The sequence below is a fragment of the Culex pipiens genome, chromosome 1, assembly GCF_016801865.2.
Source record: "Culex pipiens pallens isolate TS chromosome 1, TS_CPP_V2, whole genome shotgun sequence".
Taxonomy (NCBI): Eukaryota; Metazoa; Arthropoda; class Insecta; order Diptera; family Culicidae; genus Culex; species Culex pipiens.
Genome location: NC_068937.1, coordinates 1,718,412 through 1,736,429, shown reverse-complemented (window position 1 = coordinate 1,736,429; position 18,018 = coordinate 1,718,412). Strand labels below are relative to the sequence as shown.

Here is an 18,018-nt window from a genome sequence, read left to right as displayed (position 1 = left end):
TTATTCAAACTATTAAACTATCTTGAGAAAGATATAACAGTATACTGTTTTAATTTGAAACTTTTGTGATTTTTATATTTATGAAAGGTTGAAGTAAAAATCCCATTTTTTCAAAATGAATTATGAGATCCATTTTAAACTTTTTGTATAATACAAAGTGTCATTTTGCTAAACTAAATTTTAGGGCTCGAAAAAGTACTAAAGTCCCATGTAAATTTGTGTATAAAACTTCATTAAACACGTGGTAATCCCATATTGGACCTTTTTATTGTGTTTTAATACATACAAATTAAATTGACAAGACAACATTTTAGTATGAATCAATATTAGTCCCCTCGGAAAATACTGTCAATATTGATTTTAAAATCCATGTCGTACTAATTGTCATTGTACTAATAAAAATAAGTTTTTAGTTGCAAAAAATAACATCAGCAACATTAACTTTCGGCAGTCGCGCATGTGTACTTTGTGCATCGTTGTAAGGACTAAAAAACGGTCAAAAAACGCGACGTCCGAAAAAGCCTAATTTTAGGATGTAATTGATTATTTTTCTGGAAGTTTTAAATCGAAGTTTTTTAGATTTAAAAATGTATTAACAACGGTAAAAAAACACGATTAAAAACCATTTCTGATGACTATTTTTTCATTTTGATGCAAAAATATAAATTGACGAGACAACATTTTATCAATGGATCCACTATATGGTCCCCTTGGAACGAGCTGTAAAGTTGGACCTTTTCTGTCAAGAAGGGCCGCAAAGTTAATTTTTAAAAATTAATTAAGAAAAATTACACCCGAATGATATACAAAGTATACAAATTGAAATAACATGCCACAATTAAAACATTTTAATGACAAAAATCGTGGAAAATGTATTTTTCAGCAGTACAGTCAATTTGCAAAAATATTTTTCCGGTTTTCTAAAAATATTTCTTAAAAAAATGCCTCTCAATTTTTTTGCTGTTTTTAAGGGGGGAGACAAAAACTTTGGAAATCACATGTTTGAATTTTAATCTGTTAAAGTGTATCCCTGGTTTTTTAAACTTTTAATTGGGTATCAAATTTAGTTCAGATTTTCATTCCGATTGCTCTTTTTTATTAAGAACAACGACACTTTGCCGTGAACAAATTGATTTTAAATTAATTATAGATAATTTTATTCCTTACATGGTACCTCGCCAAATTTTGATGGATAATATTCAATTCAATTCAATTCAATTTGTGTTTTTATTAGAATTTAGCAGTTCTGTTCCAGGATGTTACATTTGCAATTCAGAGATTTGGAGAACCTTTCAACTGAGATCAATTCATAAGCCTTTGCAGGGAGAGTACATATTTCTACGTTTAGATTTTGCTAGCTGAGTGCTCTTTTAGGGAAAATAAAGATGGATAATATTTTTGCATGAAAATAAAAAAAAGAGTGATGTGAAATAAGGGTTATTTGGCATGGCTTTTATCATTGTGTGTTAAAAATAACATAAAAGGCTTAAAGACCTATTTTAGGATTCAATAACTTAATTTGTTAATTTTGAAATTAACGATATCATAAAAAAAACCTAAGAATTTAAATGTTTGGAACTGAAAAGTATTTTTTTAAATGCTTGATTTTTTAACATTTTCAATAGAGTTATCTACGTGCGCATGTATTGCGTGTACGTACACGAAAAAGATTGAGGTTAAATTTTGTACCGGCCAGCAAAACAAATGGCGTGCTAGTGTGCGTGAGCTCGGGCTTAGATAACTCTATTGTTTAATTCTTAAATTGGGTACTTAAGCCCTATGTATATTGTTTATTGACAACGGTAAAAAACACGATTAAAAACCATTTCTGATATTTTTTTTCATTTAAATGCAAAAAAAAAATTACAAGACAACATTTTTTTCGATGGATCAACTATGGTCCCCAGGGAACGAGCTGTCAAGTAGGAGCTTTACTGTCAAGAAGGACCGCGAGGTTTATTTTTCAAAATTGATTTAAAATTCAATTTTAAACTCTTTGTGGTCGTACAAAAGGTCATTGTACTCAGAAAAATAAGCTTTATCGCTGTAAATCTAAGCTTTATTTTAGGACCCAATTGCAAAATTATTGAATTCTTAATTGCTTGAAATTTTGCATTCTAAAATTTTGGAATCCTTGAATCATATTTTTTTTTGAATTTTTATTTTGTCATTAAATTAAAACATTAATAAACTTAATCTGAGATTTGTCTAAGATTTAAAATCTAGTTAATGGTAACATAAATATAAAGGAAACAATATTTTTAAGGAATTTCAAAGGCCACATTTTTTTTTATTACAGAAAATCAAAACGTAACGCCTCCTCTTAAAACATCGTTCCAGCACCCCTGACTTGCTCTCCCAATCATCTGATCCGTCAGCCTCTCTCTCTCCCCCGTCGTCGTTCCGTCTTCCGCGAACGCTCCCCCCCACAAAGTCAAAACTTTTCCTCCAGCCGACGACGACGGTCTGCTTCCGATCAGGGTTCCCGTAATTTCGTCACTAATTCAGGTAATTTTCCGCGGATTTCGCGCCTCGAACCGATCCCGTTTGCTTCGCGAGTGTGTCCTTCGGGCGGGCCATCTGCAGTCGTGTGCGGTTGGCCGGAATTACGCGGTGAAAAAGTGAAAAACATTTTTGCGGATTCGCCTGCGACGACGACGACCGACGGCCATCATCATCAATCAAAGCAAGTCATGAATGAGATGGCGATACGGCGGCGATTCAGCATTGAAGGCACAGATTTGCGACGAACAGATGATGCGCTTGGATGGTTGAGTCCGAGAATGGCACGGCCTGCTTGATTATGTTTTGATACGATAACAAACAAACGCAAAACAGGAGCAAACGTCATCGATCAAGTTGGAGGATTTCGTTGGCTGAGGCCAAAAGCTGACCTTGACATTAGCACGAGTTGGAATCGATCCGTTTTTGGGGACAGCTGCCTCGTCGTCGACACGGCAGTCCGCCTGGTAGTCGTATATTGATGTTTGTCACGCACACTCGTTTTCGCAGCAGCAGTAGCAAAGGAGAGTGTGTTTGCATTTGCATTAGTGCATTGATTGCATACACAAAGAGTGACGACGACGACGAGCTGTGGACAGTCCCTGGAGGAGCCAGCAGCAGGTCAAGGCGAAAAGCAGCATCGTCGTTCGGGAATAGTTTGCGTTGAATTATTTGGCAAGCGAACTGAAGCTTTTGGTTGAAAGACCGAGTTTCGAAAGGTTGGTGTGAGTCACCACCATTCCAATCGCTGAATCGTGTTCCCGTGGCCCCGTCGATTGTCGGTTCTCGACAGAGGAAAAGATTGCATAACACACGTGTCGCTGTGTGTGCTCGTGAGTGTGTGACGCCTTGCCGTTTTTTCTTTGCTCGTGCCCCGGAAGCATCCACATCATCTGGTCGCAGTGCATCGATTCGATTGTGTTTGATCACAATCCGGATCATCCCGAAGGAGTTATGCTCGGTTCATTCCAATTATAAAACATCATAAACCAGTCGCTGGAATTGCTGCTTCAAGCTACGGCTTGTGGACCGCTCAACACACTTGCTCAACAATAGGTCTCCAGCTCCAGATCGCAGTGCACAAATCTACCGCCAATACGTGATCGCACGGCACTCGTAACTGGGTCACCGCGGCGATTCTCGTTCTGCCGCGAAACCGGTTCCGTACGGTTTCGCGGTTGGGGAATTTCGCGTGACACACTTGCCGTGCCGTGCCGTGTGTTGGCCAGCGGAGCAAGGGCATGTTTGTTCTTTCTATATCTCTCTCTCGAGCTACTCCGCGTGTGTGTGTACCGTGCGATTATTCATTATCCACACGAGCTGCTGCTGCCGCAGAAGAGGCACTTAAGCGCGCACCAAGTTTTTATTATCAGTCAACGTAATAATTTTTCCACTTGTCTGCCTTCTGCAAAAAAGTGAGGGAAGGTGAAAGCGAGGATTAGGCAGGAAGGCGCACGTGCTCGCCCTCCATGTGTGTGTGAGAAGATAAATGTGCATATTTTAAAATATCGCTTGTCAGGCAGATGCCAGGTCGGATTAGCGTTCCGAGCCAAGGAAAATAATGGCAGCAACAACAACAGGTTGCAACTCCCTTTCACGATTCGTGTCACGTGTGCTCGTCGTACATCTTAACTCGCGCTCGCTGATGAGAGTTCAACAGGCGCTTAAATAGGTCTTAGCGTGCAGAGCTCAATTGGATCAATCAAGTCGTTCGTCATAAAACGATGCGTTGAGTAATCGTGGAACGACGAGAAAAATGCGGGTGGCACTAAAATCAATCGCGTGTTTTAAATAGATCAGCGCTGCTCCTGATTGTTTATTCTGGTAGCCTGTTTAGATAACGGACATACAAGGCGCTGTAAATATTGAATGGGATTGGAACCGATAATCCGCGACGAACATCGGCGATTCAGATAAGCAACGCTCAATCACTGTGTGAGCAATATTGTGAAAATAGCAGGGTTGCTTCTCAAAGTCCGCGAAAAATCGAGATAAAGTCGGGAATTTGTGATTGGTCTCTTTTTTTTCATAAAGTCGGAAGTCCAAAACAAGTTGTTGGATATTTATTTTCTTTTCTTGAAGATTTTTGTAAAGATACATTTTAAAAAGTTAATATAATAAACAAGTTGTTACCAAAATTTGTGCACATCATTTATTTCTTTAGTGAAAATGTGCGAATTTGATGGAGACAGGATCGAATTCTAAACCTGCCTTAAGAATGAAAATTTCTAATTTTATTCACTTTGTTATTAATTAGCAAAGGTCGCCATAATATTTTGCACAATGCAAAAAAAATGTTGGCCCAAATCTATTAAATTAAAAGAATTGATTGCCTTGTTAAGTGACTATTCTTATAAAAGGAATCAAACTTTATGCACTTAAACCAAAAAAAAATGTTCAAGTGCATCAAAAATAGCTTTTCAAATTGCATAATTTTGTAAGTTTTTCTAAGGTTTTCAGGGATTTTTTTTAGGCGGCTCATTTTGCCCATTTCGCAATTGTTTATCTCTGCAGCAAAAAAATTAAAAAAATGATTAAAATAATTCGTAAAGTCAATACAAAGATTGGTGACGATTCAATACATTTCGTGTAAGTCACCTTTATTCAATAAATAACAACAATACGAAGATTTTTTATTTTTTTCCGTTTCAAAATGTTGAAAAATTAGGCAAAGTAAAAACCTATTAAATTGATTGATATAATTGCATAAAAATGTAATTATGAGTATTGTAAAAACATGTTTTTGATATCTTCAAAAAAAAAAAAATTCACAACTCCTGCAACCGATTTTGCATCATTCTAAATTTTTATACAAAAGAGTTTGCCTTTCGGACCATAAACGAAATTATTAAATTTAGGAATACTTATTTTGAGAATTCCATTTTGATTGATAATAATTGAAAAAAAAGATTTTTTTAAAGTTTTTTTTAATTTTTTAATTTGGCGAAGACGTGATTCATAAAGTCGATAAAAAAAACTATTCGCAAAATACAGAATTTTATGTATTCTTGTACTTAGCTCGTATGACAGACTTGCAACATTTTGTACGGAAAAATAATGATGCAAATTTGTTTTTTCCGAAGCATATAGATAACAAATTTAACAAAATTAAAATACAAAAATAGAAGTCTCGAATCTCAAAAGATGCGAGAAAAACAATATAATTTTTCATAAAACTTATAAACCTACTGAGACGATTCGAATGTCGCTACTTCGAATGTTAGTTATTTTGAGTGCATTTCCGTTCGAGTTAACGATTAAAAGAAAAAACATTGAAATTGTAAATCTGACAAAATAAATTAAAGATAATTCAATGTAGGTTTAATGTTCAAATTTCGTATAAAAAGAAAGATACAGTATAAAACTCTTTTAAGGCCGTTGCAAATATTTTTCAAAGTTTATGTCGCCCCTCTTCAAAATTGGTCCAAAAAATCAGGGGGCAAAAAAATATCAAAATTTTAATGAAAATAGAAGTCTTATCAACTGAGAACAATCTTAAATCCTTAATTTTTTTTCAAAAATTCTAAAATTCAAAAATTCAAAAATTTAAAAATTCAATAATTCAAAAATTTAAAAATTCAAAAATGCTAAAAATTTAAAATTTAAAAAATTTAAAAATTAAACATTTAATTTAAAAATTTAAATTTGAATTAAAAAATTTAAAAATTTAAATTTAAATTGATAAATTTAAAAATTTAAAAATATAAAAATACATAAATTCAAAAATACAATTTTTGAATTTGCAGCAAAGCTAAAAGACGCGTGCCGCCACCTATGAACAAATAGCGTAAACCTATGATTTTTAGAAAAAATGTGTTTTTTCCTTCCTAATCAACATTTTTATAAAAATTATGCCAGATTCGGATGAGAAAAATTATTTCCAACAATTTGGTGATTAACTTTCCAATATTTGTTTGATTTTTCTATAAGAAAACTGTAAATTTAGAAAAAGATAGTAATTTGGACTATTTGGCAAGAAAGTCTGTCAAAAATCAATACAAATTGTTGAATATACGTTAACACATCTGTTATCAACTATTTAACTGGTTATTTCCTTGATATATACAGGGAAACTCATTTTTTCGTGTTCCAAAACATGTTTTTTAAAGAAAAAAGTCACAAATTTTTGCGCGCCCAAAAGTTGATGTTCTTTATTCTAAAGCAAAAAAAAATGTCTCGTCTTTTGCAACCAGTTTCATGAAGATTGATGCAGGAATCACGAGAAATAAGCGATTTTGTTCTTTAATCGGCAGAAAGGCATACGATTTTAGGCAAGTAACCTCATTTTGGCGCCACCTACATTTGAAACGCAGTCGCGCTGCAAAACCTCAATAAAGGCCGGATCTCAGATAATTCAATGTAAACGTTATTTTTTTTATTAATTTTTCCAATTTTTTATTTTTCTCATTTTTTAAATATTTTTCTTTTTTTTAAATTTCTTTAAATATGTTATTTTTTTTTTAAATTTAAAATGTTTTATTTTTTTATATTTTAATTTTTTTTTGAAGTTTTTTTTTTTATTTTTTTTAGGCCGATGCAAATATTTTTAAAAGTTTTTGTCCCTCGGCTCTGGCCGGAGTCGAGGGGGGAGGGCAAAAAAAGTATAAATATTAAAATAACATGCCATAGTTTCAGCATTTGCATGGAAAAAGTGTTTTAGAATGTATTTTACACTAGTTCAGTTGTCTTGCATAAAAATTTTCAAAAAATGTAAAATATGACGAAAACAAAAATTTTAGCGAAAAAAAAACTTTAGCGATAGTAGACATCGAAAATTTTCAAAAATTCAAAAGATTTTTAAATCAACCCAAACATGCTAAAAATGATTCTGAACGCATTGGAATTCATTTTAAATTGATTTTAACTAATTGCACTTAAATTTTCATAAAAATATTGAAGTTTTTTGAAAAAAAAAAAGTTTTTTGCCCCCTGATTTTTCGGGCCAACATTGAAGGGGGGATAAAAACTTTTAATAAAATTTGTGCCAGCCTTAATGTTTTAGATTTTTTTTTTAAATTTTTAAATTTTTTTTATTTTCAATTTTTAATTTTTTATTTTTAATTTTTTTTAATTTTGTAATTTTTTTTATTTTTTATTTTTTTTAATTTTTTAATTTTTTAGATTTTTTTCTTTTATTTTTTTAATTTTTTTTTAAATCTTTTGAAATTTTTTCAATTTTTAAATTTTTAAAATTTTTTTTTGATTTATTTTTTATTTTTTTAAATTTGCTTTAAGTTTTTATTTTTGTTTTAATTTAATTTTTTTATTGTTTTTTATTTTGTCATTTTTTTTTTTATTTTCTGAGAAAGCATGATAAAACATATTTTTAAACGAATTTCGATTTAAGGGTTTTCAGCCTAATTTGGTTGAAAATAAAAATAAAATAAAGTATTTTTTCCACTCCAATTTCAATTATTGCCGAGCTTCCGTGGCCGTGAGGTTACGGATTTCGCCTTGTAATGGCCTATCTACAATCACTTAGCTTAGAAAATTTCACTTAGCTTAGGAATTTGAATCAATGGAAATGAATCTGAGTTTCTACAATGGAAAAGTAATCAAATTAGAAACTGACGTTTGGTTTGGAATATTTCAAAATCCACGGTAAGTTGACGTTTCCATATCAAAGGTAAACAAATAACTGCATAGCAACGTATATCAGCCCAGCAAGTTTTCTAAGTTGATTGTGGATGACGAACGTAAGTTGCAGACTTTCCTAAGTAACTACTTTACTTAGATGTTCTAAGCTAAGTGATTGTAGATAGGCCATAAACCGAAGGTCTGTCTGGCTCGGAAAAGTCAAATCCCTTCAAAGAGTAAATCTGCTCACTGGGAATACTGACCGGTAGGGGATGGGTTTCGACTAGCGGCGTGCTGGATTTCCAATCCAGAGGTCGTGAGTTTGATTCTCGTACCGGGATGATGAATTTTAAAACCGAAGAAAAACCACTTTTATATTTGGCCATTTTTAAAATGAACGTTGAAGTTTTTGTTGATTTATGTTTAATTTTGATGTTTTTTTTCAGAAATTTTTTGTAAAATTTTGTATTATTACAAAAAAATAAATAATCTGTTTTTTTTATTTGTTTAGACATTTTATGCGCTGGCTGATATTAACAGGTTTTGATTAACAACCATTCTTTGGGTGAGAAATGCCTACTTGAGATTCTGGAAATGTCGGGAATTTAACATGCAAATGCACAAATTTGAAATTTTTAAATAAAAAGCTTTATTATTTTTTAAAAGCTACATTTTACACCTCTCTGAATTGAAATCACAAGGGTTTTTTTTTGAACATTTAGTTTTTCTTTTTTCCCTCAAAAGTTTTTATATTCGTTTGGTGGTGGGAGACTTTTTGATTATTGACACCGTTTGTGAACGTTGATTTTAGCATTTTGCTCTTGTTCATCCACACGCGAACGAATGAGCGCAGTCATTTGACGCTCTCCGAAGATACATTCGCGCAGCAGAGCAGCGTTTGTTCGCCATTCTACCGAAATCCGGTTCATCTTCCCAATGACTGCATTCACATGATTGCTGTCACCACGCGCCAGAAAGAGCGCGGTTGCGTGAGTGCCGTGCTCGGTTACCGTTCGTTTCAACTTCGTGTGCATTCGCCGACGGTCGCTTTGCGATGGCGATCGTGTCAGATCGGTAACAAAATGAGGTTTGGGTGGTCACCCTGGAAAAATAGTACATACTAAAAACATGCCTAAGTTTAGTTTCTGAAAACCGTTTAAATATCTGCGCAATCAACTATTGATGACTTTGGAGTCTTGTCAACTTGAAATGTGGAAATAACTGATAGGAAAATCAAATTTGAACAATCGTGATAACCGGTTGGGCATCTGATTTTTAGCTTTTATCACTCGCCTCAGCTGGAAACAGGTCCGACACGTGAGAGCTCATTTGCCACGACGACGAGGAGCACGACTCGCCAATAATTAGAAATTCATCAAAGAGTAAATTAAAAAAAAAGGCACCTAACGATCGCGCGCGCGTAACCAGACAATAGGCAAATATCGACCTTGCCTGTAATAATAGCAATAACACTAGTGATAGAGGTAGCCTCCGTAATAAAAAAAAGAACGAGGTGTTAATTAAAGTGACAAACATTTTACAATCGTTACCGAGCCAGAGCGAGTGAGAGAGATAACACAAAATGCTAATTTACATGGTCTTTTTTTTATTCCGCAGGCCTCATCGGAGACGACGACCGAGTGGAGTGTGGGTGGTTGCGGCGTATGTGCGCTTGTATGGCCCTCGGAGGCGCTTCTTCACAACCACCAACTGGGACCGAGACGACGACTCGCCAGCGATTTAGCAATTAGTCTCAGACGGGTTCCCGGCCAAGTCAGGCTGCGCTGCGCTGTCAGTCGTTATCGTGATTTTGTAAATTGATTAAATTGTTGGCGACCGTCGTCGAGAAGACGATCGCTCTCGAAAGAAACTTGCCCAGTTTTGTCGCGTGTTCAGTCTTTATCAATCCACCGTCACGATGAGTATGAGTAAGTAGCTTGGGAGGGGAGTTTCTTGGTTGATCGTATGCTGATCGCTCGCTCTCGATCGCAGGTTCGTACACCGAGAGCAGTTCCGAGGAGGACGATCTGTCGCCGCGGGACAAGGTCCAGCAGAACTCGAAGGGATTCGCGGACTTTTGCGTGCGCAACATCAAACAGCACTCGTTCGGGCGGCACGAGATCGAGATCGCGGAACAGGAGATGCCCGGGATCATGGCGTTGCGGAAGCAAGCGCTGGACGACAAACCGCTCAAGGGGTCGAACATTGTCGGCTGTACGCACATCAACGCCCAGACGGCCGTCCTCATCGAAACGCTGATCAGCCTGGGCGCCAACGTCAGATGGGCCGCGTGCAATATCTACTCGACGCAGGTAGGTCGTCGTTATCACATGACTCCACACTCTTCAGAAGCTGTCGAGCTCAACGGCAAGTGCAAAGTGTTGTTCTCCAAGTGGTGTGTCGAGGAATTGAGGGCAATTAAGATTGTTTGTTTTGTTTTACTACTTCTTCTTCTACCCATCTTCCTCCCTATAGAATGAAGTGGCGGCGGCCCTGGCGGAGAGTGGCGTCCCCATCTTCGCTTGGCGCGGCGAGATCGAGGAGGACTTTTGGTGGTGCATCGACAAGTGCGTGCACGCGGAAAACTGGCAGCCCAACATGATCCTCGACGACGGCGGGGACGCGACGCACCTGATGCTGAAAAAGTACCCCGTCATGTTCAAGATGATCAAGGGGATCGTGGACGAGAGCGTGACGGGGGTGCACCGCCTGTACCAGCTGTCCAAGACGGGCAAGCTGACGGTGCCGGCGATGAACGTCAAGGACGCCATCACCAAGACCAAGTTTGACAGTCTGTACAGCTGCAAGGAGTCCGTCATCGATAGGTTCGTGTCAAACAAGATCCCCCGATCGTAACCCAAAAATACTAACCAAAACGATCATTCCAGCTTGAAGCGCGCCACCGACATCATGATCGGCGGCAAACAGGTGGTCCTCTGCGGGTACGGCGAGGTCGGCAAGGGTTGCGCCCAGGCCCTCAAGGGTCTCGGCTGCATCGTGTACGTGACCGAGATCGACCCGATCTGTGCCCTGCAGGCCTGCATGGACGGCTTCCGTGTGGTCAAACTAAACGAGGTGATACGGACCGTTGACGTCGTGATCACGTGCACCGGCAACAAGAACGTCGTCACCCGTGAGCACATGGACAAGATGAAGAACGGCTGCATCGTGTGCAACATGGGTCACTCCAACACGGAGATCGACGTCAACAGTCTGCGGACCTCGGAGCTGCAGTGGGAGAAGATGCGCTCCCAGGTCGATCACATCATTTGGCCTGGCCCAGACGGGAAGCGGATCATCCTGCTGGCCGAGGGCCGCCTCGTTAACCTGTCCTGCTCAAGCGTGTCGTCGTTCGTGGCGTCCATCACGGCGGCCACCCAGGCGCTGGCGCTGATCGAGCTGTTTAACGCGCCGCCCGGACGGTACAAGGCCGACGTGTACCTGCTGCCGAAGAAGATGGGTGAGTGGTAAAAAGGCAGCACAAAGTGCGCGAATTGCAGTGGCAACTAGACAGCGAACTTTTGCGAATGTGCATCGAAATCGGAATTTAGCCAGAAAATCATTCTAAAATTGGTCAATTTTAGCAACACCCCCTAATAACGGAGACTGCGACAACCGGTAGCGGCGCAAACACTAATTTAATACAGATTGTATTTTCCCATAACCTCAAAATCGGCTTACAGGAGTGGCTAACGAACGCTTTCAAAATTTTCTGAGTAGAGTTCTGTTTTCAGATACGTAGTTTTCTAGATTTTTTTTTTTTTAAACTGATATTTACACCTCCGTGGAGATTTTCCCTTATCCCCTTAAAAAATTGGAACATCAACACGTACCGGACTTACACAGCAAAAAATCCAATGGTAAAATCGCATGCAAAAGCATGCACATCACCTTCGTCAAAAGAAACACTTAATATTACACACTGCATGTACAATTTTTGTAAACACAAAAAAAAAGTTGCAACCGACGGGATTCAAACCCAGCACCAACAGTAAGGACTGACGCCTAGGCCCACTCAGCCATCGGACCGATGTGAAGCTGAAAGGATAACCGCATATATGGGCTTGACATTTCGGTCAAGTAGGTTTCCCATACTGATGGGCTACATATTTCAGGGTGTAAAATTACATAAATTAATTCAAAATTTATTTTACACCCAGGCCTTTTACACGCTGCTGGATTACTACTTTTTTAGCTGTGTAGTTATTCAATGTTCTCAGAAAATTTTGAACCTTGGGATTTTTTAATCACGGATATTTTTTCCGTTTTCTTTTTTGGTTGTTATGCTGAAATCTGACATCAAAATAAAAAAAAATACGCTCTTTTGTAAAAATTGGAGTGAAAATCGTGAAAATATGACTAATTCCGACAAATACGGTTTTTTTCGTATTTGCTGTTCAATTTCACATCTTTTTAGGTCAACCAGCGTTAAAATAACCGCAATCTTTTTCGCTTGCAAACTTTCTTCATCCGCGAAAAAGAGAAGAGACGAAACACGCAAAAGAAAATCACTTTTTGAAAAAAAAAATAATCAATCAGTTGAAGATTTTTTTGTGATTCTCATTGTTTGCAACACTAAAATCAATTTATTTCGATTTGTTTATATTGTTAATCTTCCAAAAAATTACAGTTCATTTTTCGACGTGTGACATTACACCTGCAAGTGTAGTAGTGAAATCAATGTTCCAAGAAACGGTCAAGTAAAGGATCACGAAAAGATTTTTGTAAAGCGATATTTACGCAGCTGAAAAGGGACATAAACGGAAATAGCGTTTGAAGTTTCTTCGCGCGGTGCTTGTTTACAATATGTGTTGATGACACAAAAATTGGATTTGCTTATGCGACTGAAAATTACAAACGTATCAATAATTTTGAAAATTCCTCAATTCCTCACTGGAGCGATAGGGTTAAAGTTCCCTTAATAAAATCAACAACAATAACATCCTAAATTCCGAATCATAATGTTAAAAGAACGGATTTTGTTGTAAACAAGAGGGAATAACCTTACAACTGGACGAACAAAAAAAAATAAAAACTTAGATATTTTGAATCTGGAATTTAGACATTTCAATTTAAAACTTAAGAGAATTCAGTAAGTTATGAATTTGAAAATACAAATAGTTCAAAAATAAAAAGTAACACTAAAAAACTTAAAAGATTAAAAAATCTGAAATTTAAAATTTCAAAGAATACAACATTTTTAAATCCAAAAACTATAAAATAAAGGATTTTCTTTATTTTGGTATTTAGAATTATATTTAATTTAATTGATCCTAGCTGTCCCACCTCGTTCCGCAAATAAGAATAATAATAGTTTGGTATTCGAAATAAGACCGAGCCACGTAGCCCAGTGGTAACGCTTTCGCCTTGTAACCGGTAGATCGGGGTTCAAATCCCGGCTCAAAAACAAGGAAAGATTTATGTATGGTTACTTTTTATTCCAAATATTAATAATTCTAAAATCCTTTAATTTTAATAATTCAAAGACTCAAAAATTCAGAAGTTGTAAATTTAAATTAAATTAAATTCAAAATATGGAAAGTTCAGAGCATTCAAAATTCAAATATTTAACAATGCTAGAATTATTTTTTTTTTTAAATTTAGGCCGCTGCAAATATTTTTCAAAAAACTTCAAAGTTCTAATATAGAATTTGAATAAATTTTTATGAAATACCAAAAAAAGTTTTTTTCGCGTCCATCAAAACCTACATATTTTGAAAACTAATAATTGCAAAACAAATCGGGAGTTTTTTTTTTTTTTTTTTTTTGAAAAGGTCCAATAACCATATTTCCAGTTTTTGCTTTTTGGGTGTTTTGAAACTGAGTCAGGGGTGCTAAAAAACACCCAAAAAGCAAAAAATCATAATTTGGTTTATTTGACCTTTTCAAAAAAAAACTCCAGAAATGGACTGGTGTAAAATGCATTTTAAAACAAAGAATTTGTGAATTTCAGAATTTTAGAATTTATAAAACCCGAATTTTAAAATCTAAAAATTAAGGAATTTAGTAATTAAAAAATTTAAGAATTTGATAATTGAAGGATTTGTAAATTTTGAAATTTTATTCCAGAAAGAATCAGAATTTTTACACTTTTTGAATTTTTTAAACATAATAATTTTAGTTTTTGATTTTTTTTTTGTATTTTGTAGAATGTGCAACTGAGTATTCGGTTTTGACGAAAACTGGATGATTTTGAACTTACGTGTACAACTTTTTCCAAAACAACAAATCGATTAAAATGACCCTTCTAGAGTTACAGGTTTTCAAATAACTTTTTTAATGGTTAATGATCTAAATTTATGAAATTTTAAAATCATGAAATTGTTAACATCAAAATTTATAATTTCTGAATTAAGTATTTTTTTTTACATTTCGAAGAAAAAAGTGCTTTAAAATGAACTTTATAATTTTAATGCTTTATACACCAGTTTCAGTTAATCAAAATCTAAGTTTTAACGAGAGCATATTTTTCAACAAAAAAAACTTTTTTGAAAGGTCCTTCGAAATTTTGCTATGTTTCTTAGCCCAAACATGCTAATAATCTCGCTATAAAAAGTTATCACGTAGGGAAATGTATTTTTAGTTGTTTTCAGTTGATTACACTTCTTATTTCATTGAATTTGTTCCCTATTTTTTGAGCCAAATCTTTGAAAGATATTTGCAACGGCCTATAAAAAAATTAGAAAAATAAATAATCTAGAAATTGATTATTTTTGAAATTCTTCGATCGCCCATCGTCATTATTGTAACCGAGCAACCATCTACATAAATTCGCTCTACGCTTGCCACCACAAATGGCGCACTTTACGCGCGAGATATGCTATCTCTTTTGCGTTGCATTGTGTATTTTTTTCTGAAGCAGGTAAAGTGCTGCAACAAAATTCCTAGTGGATAAGCTCTAGAAAAATCTAGCTAGCGCGCCGATGCAAATCATTTGTTTTCGAAGCTCGCCAACTTGTGCAAATTAGAGCTTGCAGGTAAAAATTAACACCCGAAAAAACGAAGGAAGCCGCCAAAAAACACGTCATCTCCTTCTGATTAGCATAGCTTCGCAAATTTGTTCGGATCATAACCACTAATCGATGCTAATATTATTTTTTCAGATGAGTACGTGGCCAGCCTGCACCTGCCCACGCTGGACGCTCACCTGACGGAGCTGTCCGACGAGCAGGCCCGCTACATGGGCCTCAACAAGGCCGGTCCGTTCAAGCCGAACTATTACAGGTATTAGTACGTTTTTTATACAAAGCAAAAGAAAGAAGGAAGGGAGGAAGGAAGGTGCGCGCATTTTATGGAGGACTAAAAGAGAGAAAGAAGTATTTCGTATTTCGTGAGCGAGTTCGCGAGAAAAATGAAAGAAAGAGAGAGCCGGCTATTGTTTATTTTACCACTTTTACTTTACAATAAAGCAAAACTATTGGAATCTAATTTAAAGTGCAGCAAACACAACTTACACAGAAATAGAAAAAAAAATAACACAAAGCACGGCACCGGCAAGTAGTACTGTAGCAAATTTCTAGGACTGTAGTAGCGAGAGACTAATTATATTATTAGTAGAGAGAAGAAGAAGAAATTACAATTTAGAAGAGAATCGCAAGCGTATTAGCAAAACAGAAAGATGAAACGAAACTCTTCCGCTTCCACTATTATTACGCAAAACAAAAGAGAGAGAGAGAGAAAAAGAAACAGGAAAATAAGCGAAAAAAAAAGAAAATAATTATACACACTGTTAAAAATTACTGCAAGAAAAGAAGAAACAAGTATTTTGAAGCCAATCGAGAAAGAGAGATAACAGAAGAAAAAAAACAACAAACGGATGCTCTAATTTGATAAGTCAATTAAGATTGATAAGTTAGCAAATAACAAAAGAGGAAACAACACAAATTCAAACACACACGCTTCTTCGGCGCGACACCAGTGGAGATTTCCACTCAAATCCAGAACAAAAGCGGTCACGCTTGCGTGCGTCAACCGAACCCAACCCGCGAAGAAGGCCGAAGGTGTTGATTGTATTTATTTTTTGATTGTTTAGCAGCTAGACGCGCGTTGATAACACGCAAACACACACCCACAAATACACACGCAGTTTTTTTGTTTTATCTTTTAAACGGTTATGATTAAAAAAAAACACACACCTTGAATTGCATTCACTTAAGTAGGCCAACATTAACTTTAAAGAAAAAACAAAAACAATAAGTATAATAATCGTTGTAAAATTTGCGCATCTCGGTTCTCAAAGAAAATTCCATTCTACACTTTTTTTCCGTGTTTATTGAAGTTTTACCCAATTTAGAGAGTAGCGTCCGCCGCGCGACAAATCGCAGTAGTCGGGGAAAAGTTGACGGAAGGAATAATCAACATTTATTGGTTTTGCGATCGCAATCGCGACCGACGGCAAAAAAAAGAAGTTAGATGCAAAAGTTAAAAATATAACACCCATTTTTAAGGCCTGGAGCGTTTTGACACGTAACCCGTTGGTGTGGTAATCTCACAGCCCTTTTGATGACAGTGGATTTTCTCCCTTTGTTTCGTTGCAGATTTCGGGAGAGGTAACGCGCTGCCCTCGGTCCAAACGGAGAACAAATCCTGAAGTGTGGTAGTTCTGTCCGGACACTGGACACAAAGGCAGGCGAGCGAGCTTTTGGCGCATGGATTCAAGCAGCTGTGACGTCCTGGACCTGCCATTGTTAAAGTAATTGAATCGTAGACAAAGGCAATCTGTGGGCCACGATGGTTAATGATTTTTTGAATGTTTATCAACAATTTTCCGAATTGATTCCGACTTTATTTCTGCATGGTCCTGTTCAATATGAACCTATTATGTGCGAAGTAGAATAGACCGAATAATGACGATTAAATTTTTTGCTCTTTTAGGTTATGTTTGCGATTGCTGTGAATATCTAGCGTTCAAAACAACTTTTGAAAAATCGAGGTTGATCCTAAGTTAGACTTTCGATGTTCTATCATTCTATTTCATGTGAGCTTTTACGTGGTGATTATTGCATTCGATCGTAATTTCTCAACTCACGATCGAGATTTCTCGATCGTAATTTGGTAAGTTGTAATTTGTCGATAGTAGATTTAGATCATTCGATCGTAATTTCTCGACAAATTACGACCGACGATCGAGAAAATCTCGATATGGTTTCATTAATTTTAAAAATTTTATAAAAATCTTAATTTCCATTAATTTCAAAAAAAATCAAAATTCAAAAATATTTTTAAAAAATTGAAAATTTCAGAAATTCCAAAACATTTAAAAATTACAAAAACTTCAAAAAATTCAGAATACTCATAATTTCCATTAATTTAAAAAAAATGAAAAATTTCAAAAAATTCAAAATATTTTAAAAATTTAAAAATTTCAGGAATTTCAAAGTATTTTTAAAAAACTTCAAAAATTTTAAAAATTTATAAAAAATTCGAAAATTTTAAAAATTTCTAAATTTTTAAAAATCGATGCCAGCATTTTAAAAAGCATCATGTACACACCATACTTTTTGAGAAAAACGCATTTGAATGTTGAGCATCCATTTTCAATTCCCATTTTAGTATTAAAGCAAAATAAGATGTTCTAATGATAACAAACGATGAAAAACGTTGTTTTTATTGATACTTGATCATCCAAATTCAATAAAACATTATTTCCGTAATTTTATTTGAGAAAAACAAACCTGGAGTTTTTTTTTTTGAAAAGGACCAATAAACCAAATTTTGCTTTGTTTTTGCTTTTTGGGTGTTTTTCAATACCCCTGACCAGGAGCGCTGACTCTGGGGGGGGGGGGGGGCACGGTACTTTTTGCCTCCCTTAAAATTGGGCAGGGGGGGGGGGCAGCCCATACATTGTGCCCCTCCAGAAATTTTGGAAGGAAAATATTCTTTTCTTTCAAATATTACAAATAAAATTCACAGAAATAATTGAAAATAATATTTAAAACT

General features: G+C 35.7%; 1 protein-coding gene across 2 annotated transcripts; it reads left to right on the top strand.

Moving 5' to 3' along the window:
• Nucleotides 1-2,423: 2,423 nt before the first annotated feature.
• LOC120415037 (adenosylhomocysteinase-like 1) lies at nt 2,424-16,527 on the top strand. 2 transcript variants are annotated; one of them, XM_039576408.2, is made up of 6 exons: nt 2,424-2,508; nt 9,697-10,007; nt 10,072-10,391; nt 10,555-10,904; nt 10,968-11,539; nt 15,183-16,527. In XM_039576408.2, the coding sequence occupies exons 2-6, from the start codon at nt 9,998-10,000 to the stop codon at nt 15,308-15,310; spliced, it is 1,380 nt and encodes a 459-aa protein (XP_039432342.1). In that variant the 5' UTR covers nt 2,424-2,508; nt 9,697-9,997; the 3' UTR covers nt 15,311-16,527. The 2 variants fall into 2 exon arrangements, with proteins under 2 accessions (XP_039432342.1, XP_039432344.1); XM_039576410.2 differs by lacking the exon at nt 2,424-2,508 and adding an exon at nt 9,414-9,563.
• Nucleotides 16,528-18,018: the final 1,491 nt, after the last annotated feature.